We start from the raw sequence: 23,301 nt of genomic DNA, 5'->3' as shown, positions 1-23,301 counted from the left end.
TAATGTTTTAAAAATTATATAAGACTACCAGTGTCTTTTATAAGATTGCTAAAAAAGCTACCGTTTGTGTTATGCCTCTGAACAAGTCCCTGAATCAAAGTCATTGGAAGGGCTTGGGCATCCTGCATGCCGAGTCCCACTTCCCAAATGATCTCCATTTAATCCAGTGGTTCTGTCGATTTGCGGGGGAGCAACTCACTGCAGAATACGGCACAACCCTAAATGATGTTGACCTGTGAGGGCAACCACGTTGTGATTCCAAAGGTTGGCAATGGGAGGGGAGTAGTGGTGATGCAGGAAGCAGTGATGTAGGGCCTGATGACTGCCCCTTCTCCATGAATATATAAGCTTCCAGGCTGAGGCTGTCAGCAGCACACTCCTTTGTTGCTGTCAATGCCTGAAATCCTCACCTGGACTTGACCTCTGACTTGTACCTCAGTACCTCAGTCTCTGCATCTGATACCCTGAGGCTATGAAAAGGGGACTTTGACCGTGAGCTACCAAAATCAAGCATGAGGCCAGGAATGAAAGAGTATTGTGGACACAATCTATTAATAATTATTGTATATTAACCCACTGCTGGATGGCAGAAAGGTGGCAAGAGGCTACTCTTTGACCGTGTTTTGATGTTGTAATCCTTTACTTTTCCTCCTTAGGTATGTAAGATATCTAGAAAGGAGCCAGCAAGTGCAGGGATAGAATAAACAAGAATGAGTTACAGCCATCTGGGTCTGGATTTATAATATGGCAAAAGCAGGGAGGACTGCTGCTGCCACAATGGGTACTGCTGGTGAGCTCAAATGAACTGATGATTGTACTTCTAGCAATGGGTTCTGTATTCTACCCTTTTAATATACCTTTTGGCAGAATCAAGACGGTGGTTAATATTTAAGTACTATAGATCTATAATCCCTTATCTGCAATTTCAAAATCCCCCAAAGTGCCGAAAATGAAAAAGTTTTTCAGGCATTCCCGTTATGGCTCAGCAGTAATGAACCCAACTAGTGTCCATGAAGACATGGGTTCGATCCCTGACCTCACTCAGCCGGTTAAGGATCTGGCATTGCCGTGAGTTGTGCAGACGTGGCTTGGATCCTGCATTGCTGTGGTTATGGTGTAGGCCAGCAGCTGCAGCTCCAATTCGACCCCTAGCTTGGAAACTTCCAAATGCCATGGGTGCAGCCCTAGAAAGAAAAAAAAAAAAGAAAAAGAAAAAGAAAAGAGAACAAGTTTTTCATAATTTATATTATGGCCAAATCCAACTAGAATCACAATCATCTGGTAGAGAGACCACTCCTGAGAGGAGGCTACTTAGTGTCTTTATTTATTTCACTTAGGATAACTATTCATATATTCACTGTTGACGTGTTAATGTATTAGATTAATCTAGTACAATATAATATTCAGGATTTGGTAATAGCCCCAAATTCTGAAAGCCAAAGCACATATAGCTCAAGTTTTTGGTGTAAGGGATCACAGGACTTCCTGATAGAGTTAATTTTCATTTTGGTGTTGTTCTACTTTTTTCATCTGAATATTTTAATATACTTGTAGATATAATTTACATATAATTTTTTTTTTTTTTTGGTCATTTCTTGGGCTGCTCCCACGGCATATGGAGGTTCCCAGGCTAGGGGTCGAATCGGAGCTGTAGCTGCCAGCCTACACCAGAGCCACAGCAACGCGGGATCTGAGCCGCATCTGCGACCTACACCACAGCTCACGGCAATGCCGAATCCTTAACCCACTGAGCAAGGGCAGGGATCGAACCTGCAACCTCATGGTTCCTAGTCAGATTCGTTAACCACTGCGCCACAACGGGAACTCCAGTTTACATATAATTAGCACCTTACTTTGCGGCTCTTTTTTCTTTTCTTTTCTTTTTTTTTTGGCCTTGTTTGCACCATGCAGAAGTTCCCCGAGCCAGGGATGAAATTCAAGCCACAGCAGTGACAATGCTGAGTGCTGAGTCCTTAACCACTAGGCCACCAGGAAACTCCTGCACTGCTTTTTTTTTTTTTTTTTTTTTTGGCTTTTTAGGGCTGCACCCACGACTTGTGGAAGTTCCCAGGCTAGGGGTCAAATAAGAACCATAGCTGCCGGCCTACACCACAGCCACAGCAACAAGGGATCCAAGCCGCATCTGTGACCTTTATCATAGTTCACAGCAATGCTGGATCCTTTAACCCACTGAATGAGGCCAAGGATGGAACCCGCATCCTTATGGATACTAGTCAGCTTCTAACAGCAATGCTGGATCCTTTAACCCACTGAATGAGGCCAGGGATAGAACCCGCATCCTTATGGTTACTAGTCAGATTCTTAACCTGCTGAGCCACAGCAGGAACTCCTGCACTGCTTTTTCTTATTTTCTTTCCCCCATAGTGCTCCACAGTTCTCTTAACTATTTATTTATTTAGCTACCATTTGTAACAGATGCATAATATGAAAATTTTTCATTGTGAATATAGGTTGCTTCCAAAATTTTGTTTTTATAAAGTATGTGGTAATAAACACCCTCGAGGTAAGTACTTTTTGCAGTTTAAAATATAGAAAGGTTAACAGTTTTTGAGCATTTATGCCATGCCAGGAATGTTGTTGGATTCTTTTTCATTTCATTTAATCCTCACAATATTGATAATTAAATTACAGCAAGTAGATATCACTGTCTCCGTTTCACCTTCCAGGGAATTCACTTTGCTAGGAAGAATGGTCTGAAAACCGACCTCTCCACTGGGCAGAAATATGGCTGTTAGGACATTTCCTGTGTAAGATCAACTCCCTCTTCCCTCCGTGAACTAGTGGGGTCTTACATATGCTGAAAATGAGAAGATGTAAAAATTTATTGCCTTTGTGTGCAGGCACACACATGCACAGGCAGGATACAGTAGGAACATTCACCCAATTTGTGTCTGGGGGCTGAGATGACAGATGCTGGTAGGGCCTTAGGGCACTGCTCTGGGTCAAAGCGCTAAAGAAGAAATAAGGAGGCAGGTCAGCATGTGAGGTGAGGGGACAGTATGCTTTGAAGGTATAGGGCCTCCAGAACCTATAGGCCATCACTGGGGCTAGAAGCAATAACTGTTGATACCATGGAAAGAACACTATCTTAAAGTTCTCACTGAGTTTTGAGTGCAGATTCTGCCCCTGCTCAACTGTGTAAATGTTGGAGGAATTGTTTGACCTCTGAGGCTCAACACCATTCTCAACAGTGCAGTGAAGCTAATGACTTGTGTCCACCTATTGTGGTGAGTTGTGAAATACACATGATAAAATGGATTCATTTATGACTTTATTTGCCTAAACATTTTATGCATGGTAATATGTCAGATTTCCTAGTTCCAAGGAACAGAAATCAACTGGATTTATATGGGTAGCAGAATCCTTCTGAAGGCTGGAGTACCAAACTCAGAAAACAGACAGAAGCAAGAGAAGTCAGGCAGTGGCCAGAATCACAACCTAAAGCCACCCAGAACCTGCAGAGGGAGGAGTGTCCTGCTACTACAGGACCCTCGAGGCCAGGGCTAGCAGAGCTGTGGCCCCTGGCATTGCTGCCACTGCCGCCTTGGGAAAATGGAGGCTGCTGCTGCCACCTCCAGAACAGGTTCTTCTCTGTCCCTGCCTCTTTGCATCACCAGCAACCAGTTCATAGTCCGGGGTTGGTTTATCTGATGGGCCAAGGCTGGGTTACACAGGGTATTAGCTGTGACAGAAGCTGGGAAAGTGAGCATCGGGCCTTCCCAGCTTCTAGGTAGGGAAGAGGCTTCTGCCACACACTACATCTCATTCAGAGGGAGATTTGCCACACTGAGGGATAGTTTCAGCTGCTGGGCAACCAAAAAATGACAAAGGTCCATTATATACAGCTACTATGTGGTAGGCCTACAGGATTGGGCTTAAAGTTATGAGAGACTACATAAGGATTAGGGAATTCCATGGCTCTTGTCACATATGCATCGGAGATCAGAATCCTAAGACCCTAGAATGCAAGAGGACAATTACTTTCACTTTCATTCTTTTTCTCCCTCCCAATTGTGGGTAGCCCTGGGAATACCTGTGAGCATATATGACTGGAAGGCATCATCCATCATGTATGGGCCATAATCAGGTTGGAAGTGTGAACTCCAAGAAGGCCTTGGTATCACCATAATGCCTGGCATTCAGCAGACACCCTGTAAATGTTTGACCTGAATAAAATATTGATATTCCTCCTTCAGGTTCTGCCACTGATTAAGTGGCATCCTGGTCAGAGCAGGAAGTCCTCAAAGGGTTGGACGGCTATTGCATAACTTTAGAAAAGGGAAGGATGATAAAGTGTGGTCACCATAGGAGCAATTGTAAGGAGCATTTACAAAATCCAAACTGCTTCAGAAGGGTGTGGATTTGATAGGTCACTCATGTGACCATCTGGACACAGGTGTGCTATGCCTACATAGTGACTCCCACAGACCTTTCTTAGGATTGGAAGATGCTAGACAGGGGTTACTACCCTAAGGCAGAAGTGCAATCAGGTCCTTTGAATTTTTGATAAAATGTCATTGATGTCATCTCTACCCTGATGTCTAGGGCATGTGGATCTTCTTTCAGTCAAGAATAGAAAAAATACTCTCCTCTAGTTTTGAATAATAGTCCATGCAGTATTCAGCTTAAACACAACTGAAAAATCCTTTCATCATTTACATCTCAAGTTCTGAGCTTTATCCCTGCATCAGTACATGGGTATGTAACTGTCCCTCTATGAAAATGCCTTTACAGAACTAGATTCTAGTATAGTAAACATCAAACAATCTCTTAAGATGGCCAGATGTAGAACATTTGTGGTTTTGGTAAAACCGCCTTGGAGCTCACCATCCATTCCATTGCTCAATGTTCCTATATTAGTCAGCATTCTTTTGGTTGCAAGGGATTAGGAACTCAAAGTCAAACCAGTTTAGGCAAAAGAGGAAGGTATTTAGCCACATAACCAAGGCATAGAAAGGGCCGGGATGTAGCAGAGCCCAGGAGGAAGAGGAACAAAGGCCCTGAATGCAGGCAGGGAGATTTCTTCTCACCCTCACTCAGCTTCTCTCTCAGGTGGGGATTGCTCAAGTGCACTTCTGCCTCACGATGGGGAATTTGCCAGCTGGCAGTGTTGAGACTCACTTTCCCCAGCTTTTGTTCCAGAAAGAAACTGTAGGGCTGACTTCAGTTTGAAAGGCCCCAGGAAAGACTGGCCCAGGTTCATTCAATTATGCAATCCTAGAGCAATTTCTGTCAGCTTAGCTCATGAGAACACTGCTGGAGGGGTGTGTATGTGTGTGTGTGTGTGTGTGTGTGTCTGAGAGAGAGAGAGAGAGAGAGAGAGAGAGAGAGAGAGGTAAATAGGTGACAGCTTCCACTTGAACCACATGATCTGAGTAGGACCTGAGTAAGGAGAAGAGCATTTTCCAGAAGCGGGGGGAAATACCAGAAAAAAGGAAAAATAAATTTCCATTAAAGGATAACACATCCTATTGTTTTTAAAAAATCAGCCAACTTGTTATACTTCTGTATTTGCTTTGGCTCTCAGGAAGCTCAGTGCATCAGCTTTCCTTAGCCTTCAGAGACATTCTCCTCTGACTTATTTTTTATCTTCTTATTTTTTGTTGTTACTATTTGTATTTTATAGCATTTTTGTTGCTTTAGCATAAGCCATCTCAAGTTCTTTTGGAGAAGCCATTTCTTTTTCCTTTTTGGATGTCATATGATCATGTTATATAAACACTTTAGAAAGCAACAGTGTTGCTATACAGTAAAAACCAGAAAGATGTTCATAAGCTTTAATGTTTATACTACCTGGGGGGATTTAATTATGAGAAAGTAATTCGATACTAATAAAATAAATATCTATAAACACAAAGTTGCTCAATACAATGTTATCTATAATATACATATATATTTCCAAAATATAATAAATTCAAAGCTAAGTGTCCAATAGTAGAAACTAGCAAATTAAGATAGATAATGTGAAATATTACATAATCATTTAAAATAGCAATTGTTAACATGATATAAAAATTGGAAATTTCAATGTTGAAAGACAAAATGTCACATGAAAAAGCATAACATAAAAGTTTGGTTGTAAATATTATAAAACACACAGGCCTATGAAAAGAACTACAGAAACCATTATACAGAAAATACATATCACTGAATGGGAAAATGTGATCATGAATTGTTTTTAAATGTTTATGTTATTGTTAACCTTTATTTAAAATCACGGGGATTTATGTTTCAAAGGTTTATAAGTGTTATCTAAATATAAGGAGGAAATAGTCAACTTTAAAAAATACAACCTTCAATTACTGAACTTGATATTTATCGTTTTCCTTTTTCTTTCTTTCTTTTTTGCTTTTTAGGGCTGCACCTGCAGCATATAGGGGTTCCCAAGCTAGGAGTCAAATTGGAGCTACAGTTGCTGACCCACACCACAGCCACAGCAATGCAGGATCCAAGCCACATCCACAACCTACACCACAGCTCACAGCAATGCTTGATCCTTAACCCACTGAGTGAGGCTAGGGATTGAATCCGCAACCTCATGGTTCCTAGTCGGATTCATTTCCACTGTGCCATGACGGGAACTCCCCTTTCTCTTTGTTTTGAAGAATTGACTGAATATTATGGTACAGAAAATTCTCATTACATGGCATGTGTGGAGATGCCATTTCTGTATAAAGATAAATCTCCCTTGCTATGAAATAATATCATTTAGCTAACCTATGTGTCTTCTTCTAGTGTAAGAATTCTTTTACTACATGTAACTTTCGTGGAAAGCTTCAAGGCCACAATAATTGCAGGAGTGCTGATACTGTTATGACTTTAAAACACAATCAAACCAAAAGTTGCATCTTACCTTTTTTTGAGGAGATAGTGAAGGATCTACAAAAATTATCCACCAGCAGCTTTGCATATAATGACTCAGGTCCAGGGCCAAGTAAGAACAGACTGGTATTCAAGAGATCATGTGTCATGTAGAGTAAGGCTTGTAGGGGGCTGGGTATCAAGGGAATTTTGGTGTTGGGGGAATTAAGGGAGGGGCAGATGCCTCTTGAGTAATTCCAGGAAGGTGAGGTTGGTGGACACAGCACACAAAAGACACTGGACAAAGAGAATGAAGATTGGGAAATTTAGGAAAGTTCTCAGATGACTGGCAGTATCCTTAAAGCTCAGGATAGCAGGCTGGGTTGGCAGACAATGTCTGTCTCCTTTACAGATGGCCCTGGAGAAAGAAGGGGAGACAATTCTTAGTAACTGCTGTGAAAACCTGCACTCCTCCCAAACATTCTGTTTACCACCAGTGATCTGTGCGTTTTTAAATTGAGGAGAATAGGATTATATAACCACTCTTAAAGTCCAAATATCTGGGGGGGGGGGCACAAAGTTTTAAGCTTTCATTACTGTGGTGTTGAGTGGGCTTAGTGAAATTCCATCCATCTTTCCATTCATATGTTCATTCAATTGACACAAATTTATCAAGTGCCTATTCTATGCCAGGCACCAAATGTACAAAGATGGATGAGTTATAGTGCCCACTTGATTTCAAAATCCCAATAAATTAGAAGAGAGAGACAGGTAAGGCAATGTTGCAGTACAGGGCAATTAGGGCTGGGATGGAGCTCTGCTTATGGAAGGGGTGTAAAATCGTTACTGACCCTTTCCAGCCTTGCCCCAAAAAGGGTCCTCCTGCTGGGTGTTGCTTACACCGAAGCAAAGGAAAGCTTTACTCTGATTTAAGAATGAAGAATCAAAAGTTCCCGTTCTAGAGTCCATGCTCTGGGGTCAGGCGGTCAGACTATGGGTGGAGTGCTTTGCGGGGTTCTTCTCCGCAGGGACAGCGTGGAGTTCTCACGAAGCTGGTGCAGTTGCTCTATTCACGTGCCTGTTCACGGCGCATGCGTAGCGTCTCAGCGCGCTGCTTCCGCGATGAATTGCCGCGTCTTGCAGAGCAATTCTGCCCAAGGTCTGGAGCTGAGGTGTGGAGTGAAGTGCTTCAGGCACAAGGCCTCTTCACACAGCCCCCCTACAGGCAAGGGAGACTAAACTGAGTACAAAAGAAGAGGTTAGACCTAATCACCTAAATTCCGTCTTATTTTTAACCAGCACCTCAGTGGGATTTGCTGGTGACAGAATCAGGCTGGAGAAAAAGCAGTCAGAGCAGGCTTCCTGGAAGAGTTAGCTGAGCAGAATTTTTTAAATTGCTATTATTTTTTCTTTTTATGGCCACATGTTCAGCATATGGAAGTTCCTGGTGTATGGGTCAAATCTGGGCTGAAGTTGCCCATCTACTCCACAGCCACATACCACCAGATCCCAGCCGAGTCTGCAGACTATGCTGCAGCCGAATCCTTAACCCAGTGAATGAGACCAGGAATGGAACCCACATCTTCAGGGACACTCTGTCAGGTTCTTAACCTGTTGAGTTACAACAGAAACTCCCTCAGCAAAATTTTAAAAGGTGAAGTTTTAAAGGCATTGGCCCAAAGGGACCAAGTGAAGGCAAGAAAGGGAGTGACATTCCAGAGCCAAAGAAAACACTACTGGGAAAGTAGCAGTAGTAGCAGTATGGGGACCACAGGTAGAAGATTAAGATTGGAGTGAAGGACATGCATGGGCCAGTAAGACTGAGAGATGGGCAGGGTAGCCTGAAAGGCTTTGTTGGGTTAGGATGGAGAGTTTGAAAATGTATCTTATAGGCAGTGGGAAGCCAGGGAAGAGTTTTTATTTTTATTTTTTTTAATTTTTATTTTTGTCTTTTTGCCTTTTCTAGGGCTGCTCCTGCGGCATATGGAGGCTCCCAGGCTAGGGGTCTAATCGGAGCGGTAGCCACCAGCCTACACCACAGCTACAGCAACACCAGATCCAAGCATCTGCGACCTACACCACAGCTCACGGCAACGCTGGATCCTTAACCCACTGAGCAAGGCCAGGGATCAAACCCGCAACCTCATGGTTCCTAGTCAGATTTGTTAACCACTGCGCCACGACAGGAACTCCAGGGAAGAGTTTTTAATCAGGAAAGTAATATGAGATCACTGTTAAAATAACCCTTTGGGCTGTGGTGAGGAAGCCCCATAATCTAGGGAGCCCCTCAGGTGGTTGCAGAAATTACAAATAGAGGAGATGAGATTGGAATTAAGGCTGAGGCAGTGGGGATGGGGAGACAGTCTAAAGTGACATTCTGAGCCCTCTCTGAGGGCCCTCAGCCTGACGACAGAGAGCCCCAAGGAGGGGGGCGGGGCTGGCTGGTGAGAAGGGGAGGAAGAATGCAGAACTGGAGGACTGGAAGACACACATACTTCTCTAAGCTTCAAGACTAGAGAGAGAAGGCAGTGTAACTTTATCAATATTCCACCCACCCATGCTGCCCTTGGTAGAGCAGAGCCCAGAAACAGAACAAGAAATTTCAAAGTGACTCAAATTCTGAATTCGTATTTTTTTGAACACCTTGAGGGACACCCACACCATAGCTATTAAAAATCTGTTCTTCCCTCTTACCTAGGTCTCTGATCACTGCTGGATTTAAGGATAACTTTATGAGTTTTTAAAAGTTCTGTCTGGGAGGACCAATTTAAAATAGGTGCCCCTTTCCCTGGAGACTGTTACTACAAGCATCAGGGCTCAGGATGTGGTGAGTGCAGCTGGATGTTAGCCCTGACTCTTGCCCCATCCAGGTAGCCCTGAGGGCAACCCACCCTCTGGTAACTTTTCCTTCATCTCCTGATTCGAAAGTCCTGTCCATCACCAGATGAAAGATCCCCTGTCTTCCTCCCTTTTCCTCTGGATTCTGTATCATAAAAGCCCCAGGAGCAGGCCTGGCAACCCAGATTCCTCTGTGGCAGCTGTTGGTGGAGAGTCTGGAACACACACCTGATCATCTTTGCCGTACACAACAGGGATAACTTTTAGGACTAGGAAAGCCTGGACATTTGAATACCTTGGGGGTGAGAATTGGGACCCGTTTGCATGTTTCCAAGTGGTCACAGCCAGGGAGTGCTCAGAAAAATCTCTAAGCTGATGCTGATCCTTGACTTCTGGATAATGACATAGAGACCATAAGGAAACCAGTATGGGGTCCTTGGGGTCTGCGATGGGAAACATTTGGGAAAAGAGGATGATGAGGAACCTCCAGGGCAACAGCTTAGTCAGGATGTGGCAGGGGAGAAATGCTGACTCTGCTCCCAGCCCAAGGGAAGTGAGAATTAGAGCAGACCTCCCACCAAAGAGGGTTGGGAGGGAAGTGGTGTTTTGTTAGGAGAAGCTGGGTTTCACCTTCACATAAGGAGGTGGGAGCTGTGCAAAAACAAATTAGGGTGAAGTACAACCACCAGGTTTTGTAATGTAAAATCTCAGGAAGTCATACGATAAACACCATGGGCCTGGGGTTCCAATATGGAGAATCACTGGATCATGTATTTCTTCACACACATATTCTTTGCTCCGGGTCAGTCAGTCTCGGAGGTCATTGTTATTTATTCTCATGGTTGTTAGAGGAGAAACGAGGTTTTGGAGACTATGGATAGACTAGGCAAATCCACTTGTCCTATAGGAACCACTGAGCTACATGTGTAGCTTCTTTTTCATCCATCCAGCCAGCCAACAAATACAAAGTGTCTACTATGGACCTGTAAATAAGGATTGAGAGAGAAATAAAATGCAACCCTTGCCTTTCAGATCCTTATGAACGAAATAGAGGAAAAAAAACACATTAAAAATAAGTCCTATAGAGTGTACATAGAGAATCCGGTCTGGAGTTCAAGGGTGTTAATGTAAACAGAGGCACGCATTGGAAAGTGTTAGCTGCATCATGGGATGGGGAAGGGGTGCACAGATCAGACTGTAAAGGGCCTTGTACAGCAGTGTTGAGAGTACTTTAATATTTTTTTTTTCCTGGGCACTCTATACAATCTTCTTTAGTAATTTGGTCCCATTTGTTATTCAGGATTTTTCTTGTCCGATTGTGTCAATCAAGACTCTGGGTTGCAAACAGCAGATACTCAGTTCAAACTGGTTAAACATATATATATTTTTAAACTTACTTGCTTTGCATAATTTTAAAGTCCTCAGATACTGGTTTCAGGGTTAGTTGGATTATTGTGCTCAAATCATACATCAGGGCTCAGATTTACTTGCTGTCTCTTGTCTCTGCTGTTCTTTGTGTTGGTTTCTCTTGGGAGGGCAGGGGTTCTTCATACATGGAAACAAAAGGTCTCTAGCAGCTCTGAACTTTTATTTCTCTCAGCTCCGCAACCCCATGTGGGAAGAGAGCTCTTTCCCAGCAGTTTTGGAGAAAATTCTGGAATTGGTTTCCATTGGACTGGCTTCTTCCAGTGCCCATCTGTGACCCAATCATTGTGGCTTAGGAACAGTAATAGACCATGCTCACCTTGACTTAAGAGGTGGGACTAGTCCGTCTAAACACCCAGACTGGTATTGGAGGAGGGATAGTTCCCCAGAGGAAAATCTGGGTACTCCTACTAAAATGATTAGGGATGATGTTGGGCAGGCAAAATGAGAATCTCCCATTATATCTTTATGCTTGAATCACTGCTGAATCCTGGCCACAAGCATTTGCTGTGATTGATGTCTGCCTGACCTTTCAGGACAGAACAAACCCTTCTTTCTATCACAAATTTGGATGGGCTGAGGCCATCCATGGACAGGTGGACACCTCAGCAATGATCCAGTAGGGCTGAGAGGGACTCTGATTTTGTAGAAACATGGCTGGCATTTCTGCCCTCCCCCCCTTTTTTGAGATCTAGAAAATACTTTAATACTCTTCTTCTTCAAATGATCGAGAGAGTCAAGAGAAATAGCAAATCCTGTATTTACAAAACTGGTAAAAATTATACCGTATAATTAGTGAATATATAACAACTGCATAGATCTTCATTTCCAACTTTTTCCATCACGATTCTCCATCAAGGTAAAAAGATTCTTTTGTACCAATCCCAGAAGGATTTAGAGGTGGCAGCATACCTGCCAAAGATGCAGTATGCTGAGGAGTGCTGAACTTGGGCTAGGAGCTTGGTAGGGGCAGATCTTTGGAGATATGGTGATGTTTAGAGTCAAGTAGGGGCAGGTCTGTGGTTTCAGTCCTGTCAGTTTGGAGCAAATACTCAGCAGCTGGGAATTCAGGGAGCTGACTCCAGGCCCTGGAGAGGGATGGTAAAGTGCTCATAGCATGTCTCTGGAGTAGAAAGAGAGATGGTCATGAACCACCAAATCCTTCTCTGAAGCTACCCCTCCAGTATATGAGATTTACATGTGCACAGCAGATAAGAATAGGGAATTGCACATTGTTTACTAACAGGGCTTTGGCACCACATCCTGTTTCAGAGCTCCTAGCTCTAATGAAATGTGTTACTTGAATATACACTGCAGGGGCCCTGCCTAAACAGCTAAGCTAGAGAAAGACTTAAGAGGCCAGGACAAGGCCTGCTCCCATCTGAACTCCCACCAGGTTGGGAAGCAGAGGGGGAGAACTCCCTCATTTGGGGGCAACCATGGGCCTCATGGAATTCTAGGAAGGCTGGATCTCAGAAGATGAAAAGGAGAATCTACACGGAGGGGAGACTTTCAAGGGCATGTCTGTCCCAGAACCACAGCCAATTTATTTCCTTGACCTGGACCTTTGTCCAGTCTTCCCCTTCCCAAGGTGAGCCAAGGGGAGCTGTGTTGGAAAGTGAAGTGAGCTCTCTCTAGGGCACTTGTTCTTAAACTTAGGTTTGTAAAACAATTATGAGTGGCGCCAGGGGAGCCTAATAAAATTCATATTCCCAGCCCCACTGGCAGAGATTTTGATGCAGTAGGTCTGGGGGTGGGTGGGGTTCAGAATTATGCACTCTTAACAAACACCCCAGGAATTCTGATGTAAGCTATCCATGGAATATATTTTGAGACCTACTGTCCTCGAGGCTGGAGTGTCTGCAGGCCAGGGATGTGGGCAGGACTCATGTGTTGGGACAGGGTCTACAAGGTAGGGCTTAGGGAACAGCTTGAGGTCAGAAACCGGGCTGAGCCAACTGTCTCTATACTTCTTTTGGTTAGGAAATTGCAAGAGGAAGGTTTGTTGCTTTCAGCTTAGAGGCACCGGGATGATGTCATCCCACACTAGGACACCTTTGCATCTGCTTATTCCCTGCTTTCTTTGCAGTGGGAACCCCTTTGACTGGCCACATTGCGTTTATATCCAGTAATCCTTTCTTAACAATATAATGTCCATTGAGCAGCACATGATTATTAATTTTAAAATATTTTTGGCTAACTACATACATATTAACACATATTCTTAAGTAGAATTTAACTCAGTTTGCAACAAATGTTAGAGCCCTTCCAACCCAGAATATCTCACTGATGCAGAGGAGTTAGTTCCTGGTATAAACAGGGTGGTAAAGGGATTAGGGGATGAACAGAGCAGGGGGCAGCATGGGTGGAGCTGAGCTAAGAATGAGAAAGTGGGAGTGGTGGATGTGGATATTGGTTCATAGGACTGTGATTGGGGTTAGAGGTTCAGGAGACGGGAACTTCAGAGGCAGGTATAGAGGCCTGGGGAGAGAGTGAGCCATAGCAAAGTTGGGGTTGTTGAAGATTTCTGAGTGGTTGATATTTAGAAACTGTAGGAGCATCAAGAACTGGTTGTAGCTGTGAGTGGAGAGCTCTGGTATGGGTGTGCCCTCTTTAAGCTCCAGACCCTGGACTTGGTGTGATGAGAGTTCTCTAAGGGCAGGCTCTTCGGCCTCATCCTTCAGAGAGTGTTTGATAATACTTGCGGGTGCAGATTCCTGTCAAAAGCAAATATACAGGGGCTAGTAGCAGAAGTTCTCTCATTCATTCATTTGTTCTCTCCCCAAATATTTACTGAGTCCCTACTAAGTTCCAAGCACAGTTCTAGCCCTGGGTATATGGCATTGAGCACGATACAGTCCCTGCCCTCACTCAGCTCACCTTCTAGTGGGAAGATGACAGTTAAACTTGTTAACCACAGATGTGTAACGTAATTTCAGGTTGTGGCAGGGTTTTGAAGAAAAAGAAAGGTGGCGAAGATGTTAAGGAGTGACTGTTTTAGACTGAATGTCAGGGAGGGTCACTCTGAGGAGGTGATGTCTGAGGAGAGGCTGGAATGAAATGAGGAGTGAGGCTGGCAGAGCTTGGAAGGAAGTGAGGCCCAGGCAGAGTGGTGGGACCATGGTCTGACTTCACTCCAGGAGACTCTCTGGCCTGTGGGGCTGTTTTCATGGCTGTTGCGGGAGATGAGCTCACTGACTCGAGCTCTGCTTCGGGATTGGCACTGAGTCACTGCTGAAGCATCGGGCAACTGACTCCCTACTCCGTTTCTAACTATAAAATGGGGATCTTCATAGCTACCTCTGTTTTACAAGAATCTCATGAGAATTGGTCACTGTCTGTCTAGGAAGTATTTTTATTACACAAAAAATTATTTATCTCCTGTATAAGTTAAGGGGTAAATCATGAGCAACTAATCCAGCTGTGTTCTCAGGGAGCAAAACGTGGTCTGGTTCACTCAGTGCTGACACAGATGACCTTGAGCACCTGCTGATTTTCTTAATTTTAGTGTGAGCTCCAGACTAAGACCCCAGAGTCCTAGGTTCTGATCCCCATTCTATTGCCAGCAACCTGTGGGGCCTTGGGCAATTCCCTTAACTTTAACCTCAGTCTATCACCTACAAAATGGGTATAGTAATCAAAAGAGATAATGTCGTTTGCCCTACAAATGCTACAAACAAAAATGTGAGAAATTACTGTTATTCAAGTGGAAACTGAGGCATGACCCACTTTGCCCAGGTTAAGGACATTTCATGGGGCCCAACTTTGCCAAAATGTTTCCATGGATCTCCTGGAGAGCAACAGGAGGTTTGGGGTTTGACTTATGAGAAATATGTAGTTTTCTCCTTAGTTTCACCTCATCTGAGTTCAGCATGGTGGCTGTGGCCCAGGATAGTTTATTTAAGGGGCAGAAAATCAGTGAAAAAGTCTGAGAGGAAAGCAGAGAAATGCTGAGATTTTGGGACCCAAACTAGGCAAAAAAAAAAAAAAAAAAAAGAAAGAAAGAAAGAAAGAAAAGCCCTAGACAAGGGATGATGTTCTTTAGAGTCTTCCTTCCTCTCTCTCTCTCTCTGCACATTTATTGAGCTCCTACTGTGTGCCAGCACCATGCAAATGTCTCTAGACCAGTTTGTGTACAGCCTCACCCTTAACTCTAGGCTGGCTGGGTAGACAGCCATTCAGGGGCCTGACCGGACCATGCCTAATGTTGGCTGGTCAAGAGTTGTGAACCACTTGCAGTCAGCCCACCTGCTCCAACCGTCTCCCACAGCCTGCCAAGATTCCTCTGACCTGGTGAGATGCCTTCCCTTAGTGAGTGCTGGATATTGTGCCAATCACTTTGCATGCATTATCTTATTCTTCCCAACAGCTCACAGGGGGTAGGGACTATTATTATACCATTTAACAGAGGAGGAAACTGAGTTTTGCTCACTTGTGCAAAGTCATGCTGTGAGTTAGCATCAGAGCCTAGACATCACAGACTCTTTCACCTTCCAACAGTTAGCACTGTGGCTCTTCTTCCCACCCTCTCCTAGGCTCCTGGAGTCACTCTCCCTGTGCATGTGCACACACCCCCCCCACACACAGCAAAAGTCAGAAGAGCCTGAGAATGTACCTACTCCCAGGATTGCCTGTAACTAAGACTGTCAGAGCCCAGCTTCTTTGCCTTTTGTTGAGACAACTCTGGAATGTATTCCCCAGTGGTCCCCTGCAGGATTAGCCAAAGTGACTGTCTGTAGGACTTTTGTCTTGCCTGCTCCTCCCCTTCCTAATCCTACTCCTCCAACGCATCACCTTCCCTACCTCAGCCTGCTCTCCCCACACCCCTAACATACCATTAACTACTGAGGGTTAGTTTCTTTTTTTTTTGTCTTTTTAGGGTTGCACCTGCGGCATATGGAGGTTCCCAGGCTAGAGGTCGAATCGGAGCTGCAGCTGCCAGCCTACACCACAGCCACCGCAAGGTGGCATATGAGCCATGTCTGCGAACTATACCAGAGCTCACGGCAACACCAGATCCTTAACCCACTGAGCGAGGGCAGGGATCGAACCTGCGTCCTCATGGATGCTAGTCAGATTCGTTTCCGTTGAGCCACAGTGGAAACTCCTGAGGGTTAGTTTCTTGGGGTTTCAGACACCAAGTCAGGTATCCACTGAGCTGGGGCAGGATGTTATTCTGCTACAGACTCCAAGAGAGGATTCAGATGCTACGTGTAGCAGTGACAGCCTGATCAAGAATCTAGATGATCCCAGAGATCCCAGTAATCATGTCATATGTGACACACAAAATACATAGGTTCAAAAGAGCTCCTTAAAGTGAAAGACATTGAATTGACAATTTATATATGTATCTCATTTAATATTAAAACATCTCTCCACTAGACTTTTACAGTTTTCATTAGAATGTCTGGGATGGTACACACTCAACAAAATTCACCCCTTACTAATTTTAAAATCACATTTTATAACACAACATTGTAAACCAACTATACTTTGATTTTTTTTAAATCACATTTTAGATGAAGGGGCATTTCTAAATTTCACCTTGGTAGGACTCCAGTGACATGTTGCCTCAGTTACATGAAGCTTCTTTTGACTCCATCATCACTGCTCACCCACTTCTGCTAAATGCCCTGTTTCCCATATGTTCATATATGTGACATTCATGTGGGTGACATTCACATACCCTCTGAGATGACTGCAGAGCTGGGTGAACCAACAGCAGAATTCAGGACTGATGTCCTAGAGCTGCACTGCCTAAGACAGTGGCCACTACATTTATGTGGCTATTGAGCATTTGACTTATGGCTGGTCTGGATTGAGATGTGCTTTAAGTGGAAAAAATACATGAGGGATTTTGAAGACTTAGTATGAAAAAAAGAATGTAAATTATCTCATTAATAACCAAAAAATATTTACTACATGTTGAAATGATATTTCTGTATATATGAAGTTAAATAAAAGATATTAACAATTACTTTTATCTCATATTTTTTACTTTAAAAAATTGCGGTTACTAGAAAAATTTTAATTACATATATAGCTTGCATTATATTTCTGTTGGGCAGTTCTGCTCTAGAGACTCAGATAATGAGAGGTTTAGAGAGTGAGGTTGTCTAACTCTTCCCAGGAAGGCAGGCTGAGCTGAGAAGTTGTATGGTTGCTGTGATAGCAGGGTTCTCTATGAAATCAGGAGGCAGCAAGGTGAATGCTTCACAATCTCACATTACAAGGTGCGTGGATCTGCAGATGTCTCTGTGCCCCTCTAACCAAGAGAGGTAATGGCTGAAGAAACTGGCTTGTAAATCGGTCATCTGCTCCGATTAAATGACTGCTCCTCTGGTTCCAGGTTGGACTTTGTTAACTTTGCAGAATTCACATTTGCTCTCTGTATCATAGTGTCATATTTTTTAAGGGGAGGGAGAGGAGGCCATATGAGAGAGGAGAGAAGAGGAGGAAGAAGTATAGGAGGATTATTATTAATTAAAACAATGACAGGAAGAAGGACAGAGGGAGACCTGAGGGAGAAGATTTCATTGGCTAAAACAAAAGTTTCAAAAAAAACGTCAGCCTGTCAAGTGATTTATTCCTCTCTTTCTCTCTTTTCTCAGTGTTTTTCTCTTTTTGATGTTTGTTCCTGGGAAACCACAAGCAAATAACTTTGTTTTACAAATGAGGAAATAGGGGGAAGAAACTGATATCTAGAGATAAATAGGAGGTGTGGCAAAGGGAGGGGGAGCAGGATTTAGGGGTATTATTCCCTCTGTTTTGGGGCAGAAGTCCCAGTTCTAGAAAGTACATTCTGTCACCAGGGCTCCGTCCTGGTAAATACTGCCTCAATTACTATAGTTTCTGGGAAGAGGTTTTGGCATTGTCATAAGCCTCCAGAAGAATCCCACACTTTGAACCAATATGAAGTAGTTCTAGATCCCACCAGGTGTGCCAGTAGGGCTCCTAGTGTGCCTTCAGATCTGGGACTGTTTTGGAGACTACAGTTGGTCCCAGCAGAGAGGGAAACATCAGCTCAGTAAGCACTCATGGAACGTCTTATGTGTGCTAGCTGCTGAGGGGCAGAGAACCATTGCCCCAGGTCCTGACCGTGGGTACCTCACTGTTCCATGGAGGCAGACAGTTCTGAAGGGGGTCTGTGTAGACCTGGAACTAACGGCTGGACTCAGATTCGCACATCTCCCTTCCAGGGCCATGTTCTGCAATGATTTAAAGGAGAAGTACGAGAAGAGGATCATTATCAAAGGGGTCGATGCAGAGACCATGCACACCCTTCTGGACTACACGTACACCAGCAAGGCGCTGATCACCAAGCAGAACGTCCAACGGGTTCTGGAAGCTGCTAACCTTTTCCAGGTGCGTGAACAGATAGACCCAGTGCTCTCCACCGGAGGAGAAAAAAGCAGCAGTTCTTTGGAGATCTGCCTGGCCTTGCTCCTAGGTCTGTACCTGGGACATGCACATGCACTTAGCTGGGCCTGTGATTACTTGAAATTTTCTGAAAGGTGGTGAGCTGAGGCACTGTGTCCTTTATGAGATGAAGCCAGGGGAGCTCAATGCCTAGAACCTATGCTTGGGTCCCAACTCTAGGAACAATGGCTACAATTTATAGAAGCCTAATTGGAGTGGGGTAGTGGGTGCTATAGTTATCACTTCATATATGTACCCTCTACTCCTTAGCACAATCCGGGAGGTTAGTTGCTTTATCTCCACTTTTTAGGTGGGTAAAGTAAGGCACATGGAGGATAAATGACAAAGCTGTGATTTGAACCCTGAGCTTTCTGAGTCCAGGGGCTTCATGCTTGCCACCATACCATGCAGTCTCTCAGAGAGCAGTGTCTAGACTTCGGGGAAGCAGGATCCTCACTGGCCAGCAATTTGTGGTGAGTGTGAAAGAGGAGCACATCTTATGAGGGGTATCATAGAAGATGATAGAGAACCCTCAGAATTAAATTTGTTGTTTTCATTTAACTATGTTTATTTCAGTCTGATTATAGTAATTATATCTAGCTTCATAAAATAATCATACCCATAGATTATGTCAGTTGCATCCACAATTATCACAGGAGTTGTATCCTGAGTTACCACTTTTACCTAGGTCTAAGTTTACACCTTGAGCTCAGATCCTTTGGGTTATGATAGAGATTGTCCCACTGAAGATGTTGAGATTTATGATAAACAGAGTTCAGGGACAAGGTCAGATCATTCTCAGAGACTGGAGACAAGCATCAGATCTTGTCCATGGTTTAGGACTTTGGGATATGGCATCTTGGATTATCAGTAGATCAGCATTTGATTTTTTTTTTTTGTCTTTTTGGCATTTCTAGGGTTGCTTCTGCAGCATATGGAGGTTCCCAGGCTAGGGGAAAAATTGGAGCCATAGCTGCTGACCTACACCAGGCTTAGAGAGAAACTAGTTAAGATAAGAGCATCAGACCTCTGATACCAAAACTGCGAGGGAATAAATTTCTGGTTGGTTAAACTTCTAAGTTTGTGGTAATTTGTTATGAAGCCCCCAGGAAACAAATACAACCTTAAAAAGTAAAATATAGCTAAAAGTCTTAAAGTGAAAAGCAATGATCACCTATTCCCAACCCCTCCTTCAGCCTACTCTTCTGAAACAATTACTTTTGCATATTTTTTAATGTTTCTTTTTTGTTTACTTCCAGATTTCTAAATGATTTGTGAACACTGTTATCTCTTGGCGTATTAATTTTAGATGACTTCTTTCCCTCTGTCCTCCTGCTCTTATCTTAATTAGTTTCTCTCTAAGCCTGCTGCATGCCTGTTATCCTGGGACTTCACTTTGCTGTCATCCTGGGAGTTCCTTCTACTCTTTTCTAAGTTGGATTTTATCTTCCTAGATCCCATACCTTCTTTCTTGAATACACCCACATTTTAATGGATAACAACTTTTAATAGCTTCTAATGAAAGAGTACATAATAGATACATTTTTATATTTAAATGTCTAAAATGCTTTTGTTTTCCCTTCACTGCCACATGAATTTTATTAAGGAAGGTGACGAGATTAGTGGACAAGACAAAGCTATCTCTTAATGATATCAAAGGGGCACACCCTTAGGACCATAGTGCAGTTGTTTATAGAATAGCATGGTTAATGCATAAGCCCCTTATCTTGTCTTCAAAGGAGACCCGGTACTAGAGAACTCTGCCTCAGCATACATGCTTTTCTGGCTTTGCCACACACCAAGTTTGCTTTCTGCAGAGTTCAGCAACTCAGTGGTCTCCGGAACCTTCATATTTGATTGATATTTTGTCTGGGTATAAAATTCAAGGTTGAAAATAATTTTCTTTTGACATTTTGAAGGCAGTGCTCTATATTGTTACCTATTACATACATATTTTATAAAAATAGGTTACTATTGGTCACGTTTTTTATCTGTTTATTTTACTTGTATTATAATCATTTTTTTTGTATCAATAGATTCATTTCTGTAATGGCCCTTACAGTTGCTACAGGTCTTTTTTCATTGATTGTGTTTGTTCCTTCAGTTGGGAGACTCGTGTCTCTCAATTCTGGGATCTTGTTTTTTCTCTTTAAGCCTTTCCTTCCAACTCTTTTATCTATTCTCTGCTCTGGAGCTACCATTAGTTAGGTGCTGCATGTTCAGAGTTTTATTTCTTCTTTTTTTTTTGTCGTTTTTGTAGGGCTGCATCTGCAGCATATGGAGATTCCCAGGCTAGGGGTCTAATCGGAGCTGTAGCCACTGGCCTACATCATAGCCACAACAACATGGGATCTGAGCTGTGTCTGTGACCTACACCACAGCTCACAGCAATGCCAGATCCTTAACCCACTGAGCAAGGCCAGGGACTGAACCTGAAACCTCATGGTTCCTAGTTGGATTCATTAACCACTGAGCCACAATGGGAACTCCTATTTTACTTCTTAACTTTTCTCTCCCAATGACCTTTTTGTTCTACTTTCTAGGAGATTTCTTTAATTATATATTTCAACTCTTCTATGAGTTTTTAATTTCCACTGCAGTATCCTTTGTTTTCAAGAGTCCTTGGTATTTATTTTAATAGGTTTCTATTCTTATTTTTTTGAGGCTATTATATTTAAAGTTTTCTTCTGCTGTCTTTCTTTTCTGAGTTGCTTTACACTGCTTGTTTGCTTATGTCTCCAACTTTCATCTTAGAAGGTATATCAGTTTCCTAGGGCTGCTACTAAAACAAATTACCATAAAATGGGTGACTTAGAACAACAGAAATTTATTCTCTTGCAGTTCTAGAGGACAGAAGTCCAAATTCAGGATGTCAGCAGGACTGTACTGCCTGTGGAGACTCTAAGGGAGAATCTTTTCTTTGCCTTTTACAGTTTCTGGTGGCTGCTGGCATCTCTTCACTTGTGGTCACACCATTCAAATCTCTGTAGTCATGGTTGCATTGCCTCCTTTTCTTCTGTGTGTCCTCTCTGTGTGTTTGTGTTTTATAAGACATATGTGATTGCACGTAGGACCCACCCAGATAAGCTCTTCCTCTCATGATTCTTAGCCTAGGCACACCTTGTGCCATATGCAGCAATATTCACTCTTTTGCCATATAAGGTAATGGTCACAGATTCTGGAGATTGTGATGTGGCCATATCTTTTGGGGGCCACAATTCAGCTACTACAAAGGGTTTCCTCAAATGTCCTTGTTACTCAGTCCTATTTTATATTGAGCCTTTAATATACTAGGTTCATCTTGGTACACATGGAATAGGATGGGAAGCTAGCAGACTAGAGTGCTTTACCAGGGTTATCAGGTGCCTGCCAGTTGTTTATTGTTGTTTTTTTTTTCTTTTTTGGGATTCTCAAATATCATTGTCTATTGATTTTTCCCTGGGGTTGTTCAGTTTCTTCAGGTAAGGATCTTCATTCTTTTGCCAGAAGCTGTAAGACAGCCACCTTTTTAAAAGTAAGATGCCTCATGTGTCTTCTTTGGTTTCTGGTGTCCCTGAGTCCAGAACCTTTCTGGTCTTGTTTCTCCAGGGGATAAATCTCCTGTGGGAGTTGTTGGACTGCAAGAGGTATGGACAGGAACCAGGGCTTAACTTCTTTTTTTTTTTTTTTTTTTTTTTTGTCTTTTTGCCATTTCTTGGGCCGGCATATGGAGGTTCCCAGGCTAGGGGTCAAATTGGAGCTGTAGCCGCTGGCCTACGCCAGAGCCACAGCACCTCGGGATCCGAGCTGTGTCTGCAACCTACACCACAGCTCACGGCAATGCCAGATCCTTAACCCACTGAGCAAGGCTAGGGATCGAACCCACAACCTCATGGTTCTTAGTTGTGTTCATTAACCACTGAGCCATGATGGGAACTCCGGGCTTAACTTCTTAAATCAACTCTCTGTTGTCAGGTACCACCTACTCTGGCCTTCTTGGTTTTGGGGGGACTTTAATATTCCTGCTTTTTTGGGTTCTGAGGGACAGAAATGGTATGACCTCTCTCCTCTCACCAAAGTCACCAGCCTTCATATCGTGTGGTTTAGGGTTACTGATGACTCTTGGTTTCATTGAGGATGGGTTTGTGTTTCTGTTTCTTGTTCTCCTTTCAGCTTAGGGTGATTTTTAAAGACCTTAAAAAAAACCCTTTAGTTAGTAAAGACTGGAATCTTTGGTAATAATGTTGCAAATATTTTCTATTGATAATATGACTCATAATTTTTAGTTACAGCTTTCTAATGTACGAAGTTTAAAACCAGAATTTAGTCCGATCTATTGGTCATTTCCTTGATGGTTTTTTGCCTTTGGTGTGTATTTTTAGAAAGACCTTCCACATTGCTTGATTATGTACTTACTTATAAGTTCACTTAGTCTTGTTACATCTACAGGTTCAATACCTAAATCTTTATTATAATTGGAAATTATTTCAGTGTAACATTGTTTCTTCTTCATCTTTTTTATTTTCTCCCAAGTGGTGAGCTTCCATGGAGAGTTTAATGAGCTTTAATGAGCTTTTGGACAGGAAGATGGAGACAGGATAGTGGTAGAGCAATTTCCCTGTTCTGATAATCCCTTATCTAAAAAAATTTCCAAATCTTGTTTACTTTCTAGGCAAAAAACAGTAAGTTTCTCTCTGATGCTATTTCACTCATTTTCCTGCGAGTGTTAATTCTTGTGAGAATAGGAGAAGAGTGCCCTAGGCTTCTAGATATCTATTTAACCCCACTTTCTAATGGCTCTTGCTTCTGGACTATTTG

At 43.0% G+C, this 23,301-nt stretch overlaps 1 protein-coding gene across 2 annotated transcripts in view; it reads left to right on the top strand.

Annotated features, from left to right (window-relative positions):
* KLHL6 (kelch like family member 6) overlaps positions 1–23,301 on the top strand; it is a 59,987-nt gene that overhangs the window by 4,597 nt on the left and 32,089 nt on the right. For both annotated transcript variants that reach the window (XR_014824433.1, XM_021069900.2), the window contains exon 2: positions 18,285–18,450. Coding sequence is in view for 1 of the 2 variants with exons in the window: in XM_021069900.2 (XP_020925559.2) it covers positions 18,285–18,450 (166 nt within the window). In the remaining variant the exon portion in view is untranslated. The remainder of the gene's footprint in view (positions 1–18,284; positions 18,451–23,301) is intronic.

Source organism: Sus scrofa, chromosome 13 (assembly GCF_054392235.1).
Source record: "Sus scrofa isolate SSC_HxYL_T2T_F1_AM1 chromosome 13, Sscrofa_HxYL_maternal_Yorkshire_Landrace_v2.0, whole genome shotgun sequence".
NCBI classification, from domain to species: domain Eukaryota; kingdom Metazoa; phylum Chordata; class Mammalia; order Artiodactyla; family Suidae; genus Sus; species Sus scrofa.
This window is presented reverse-complemented; position numbering and strand designations above follow the sequence as displayed.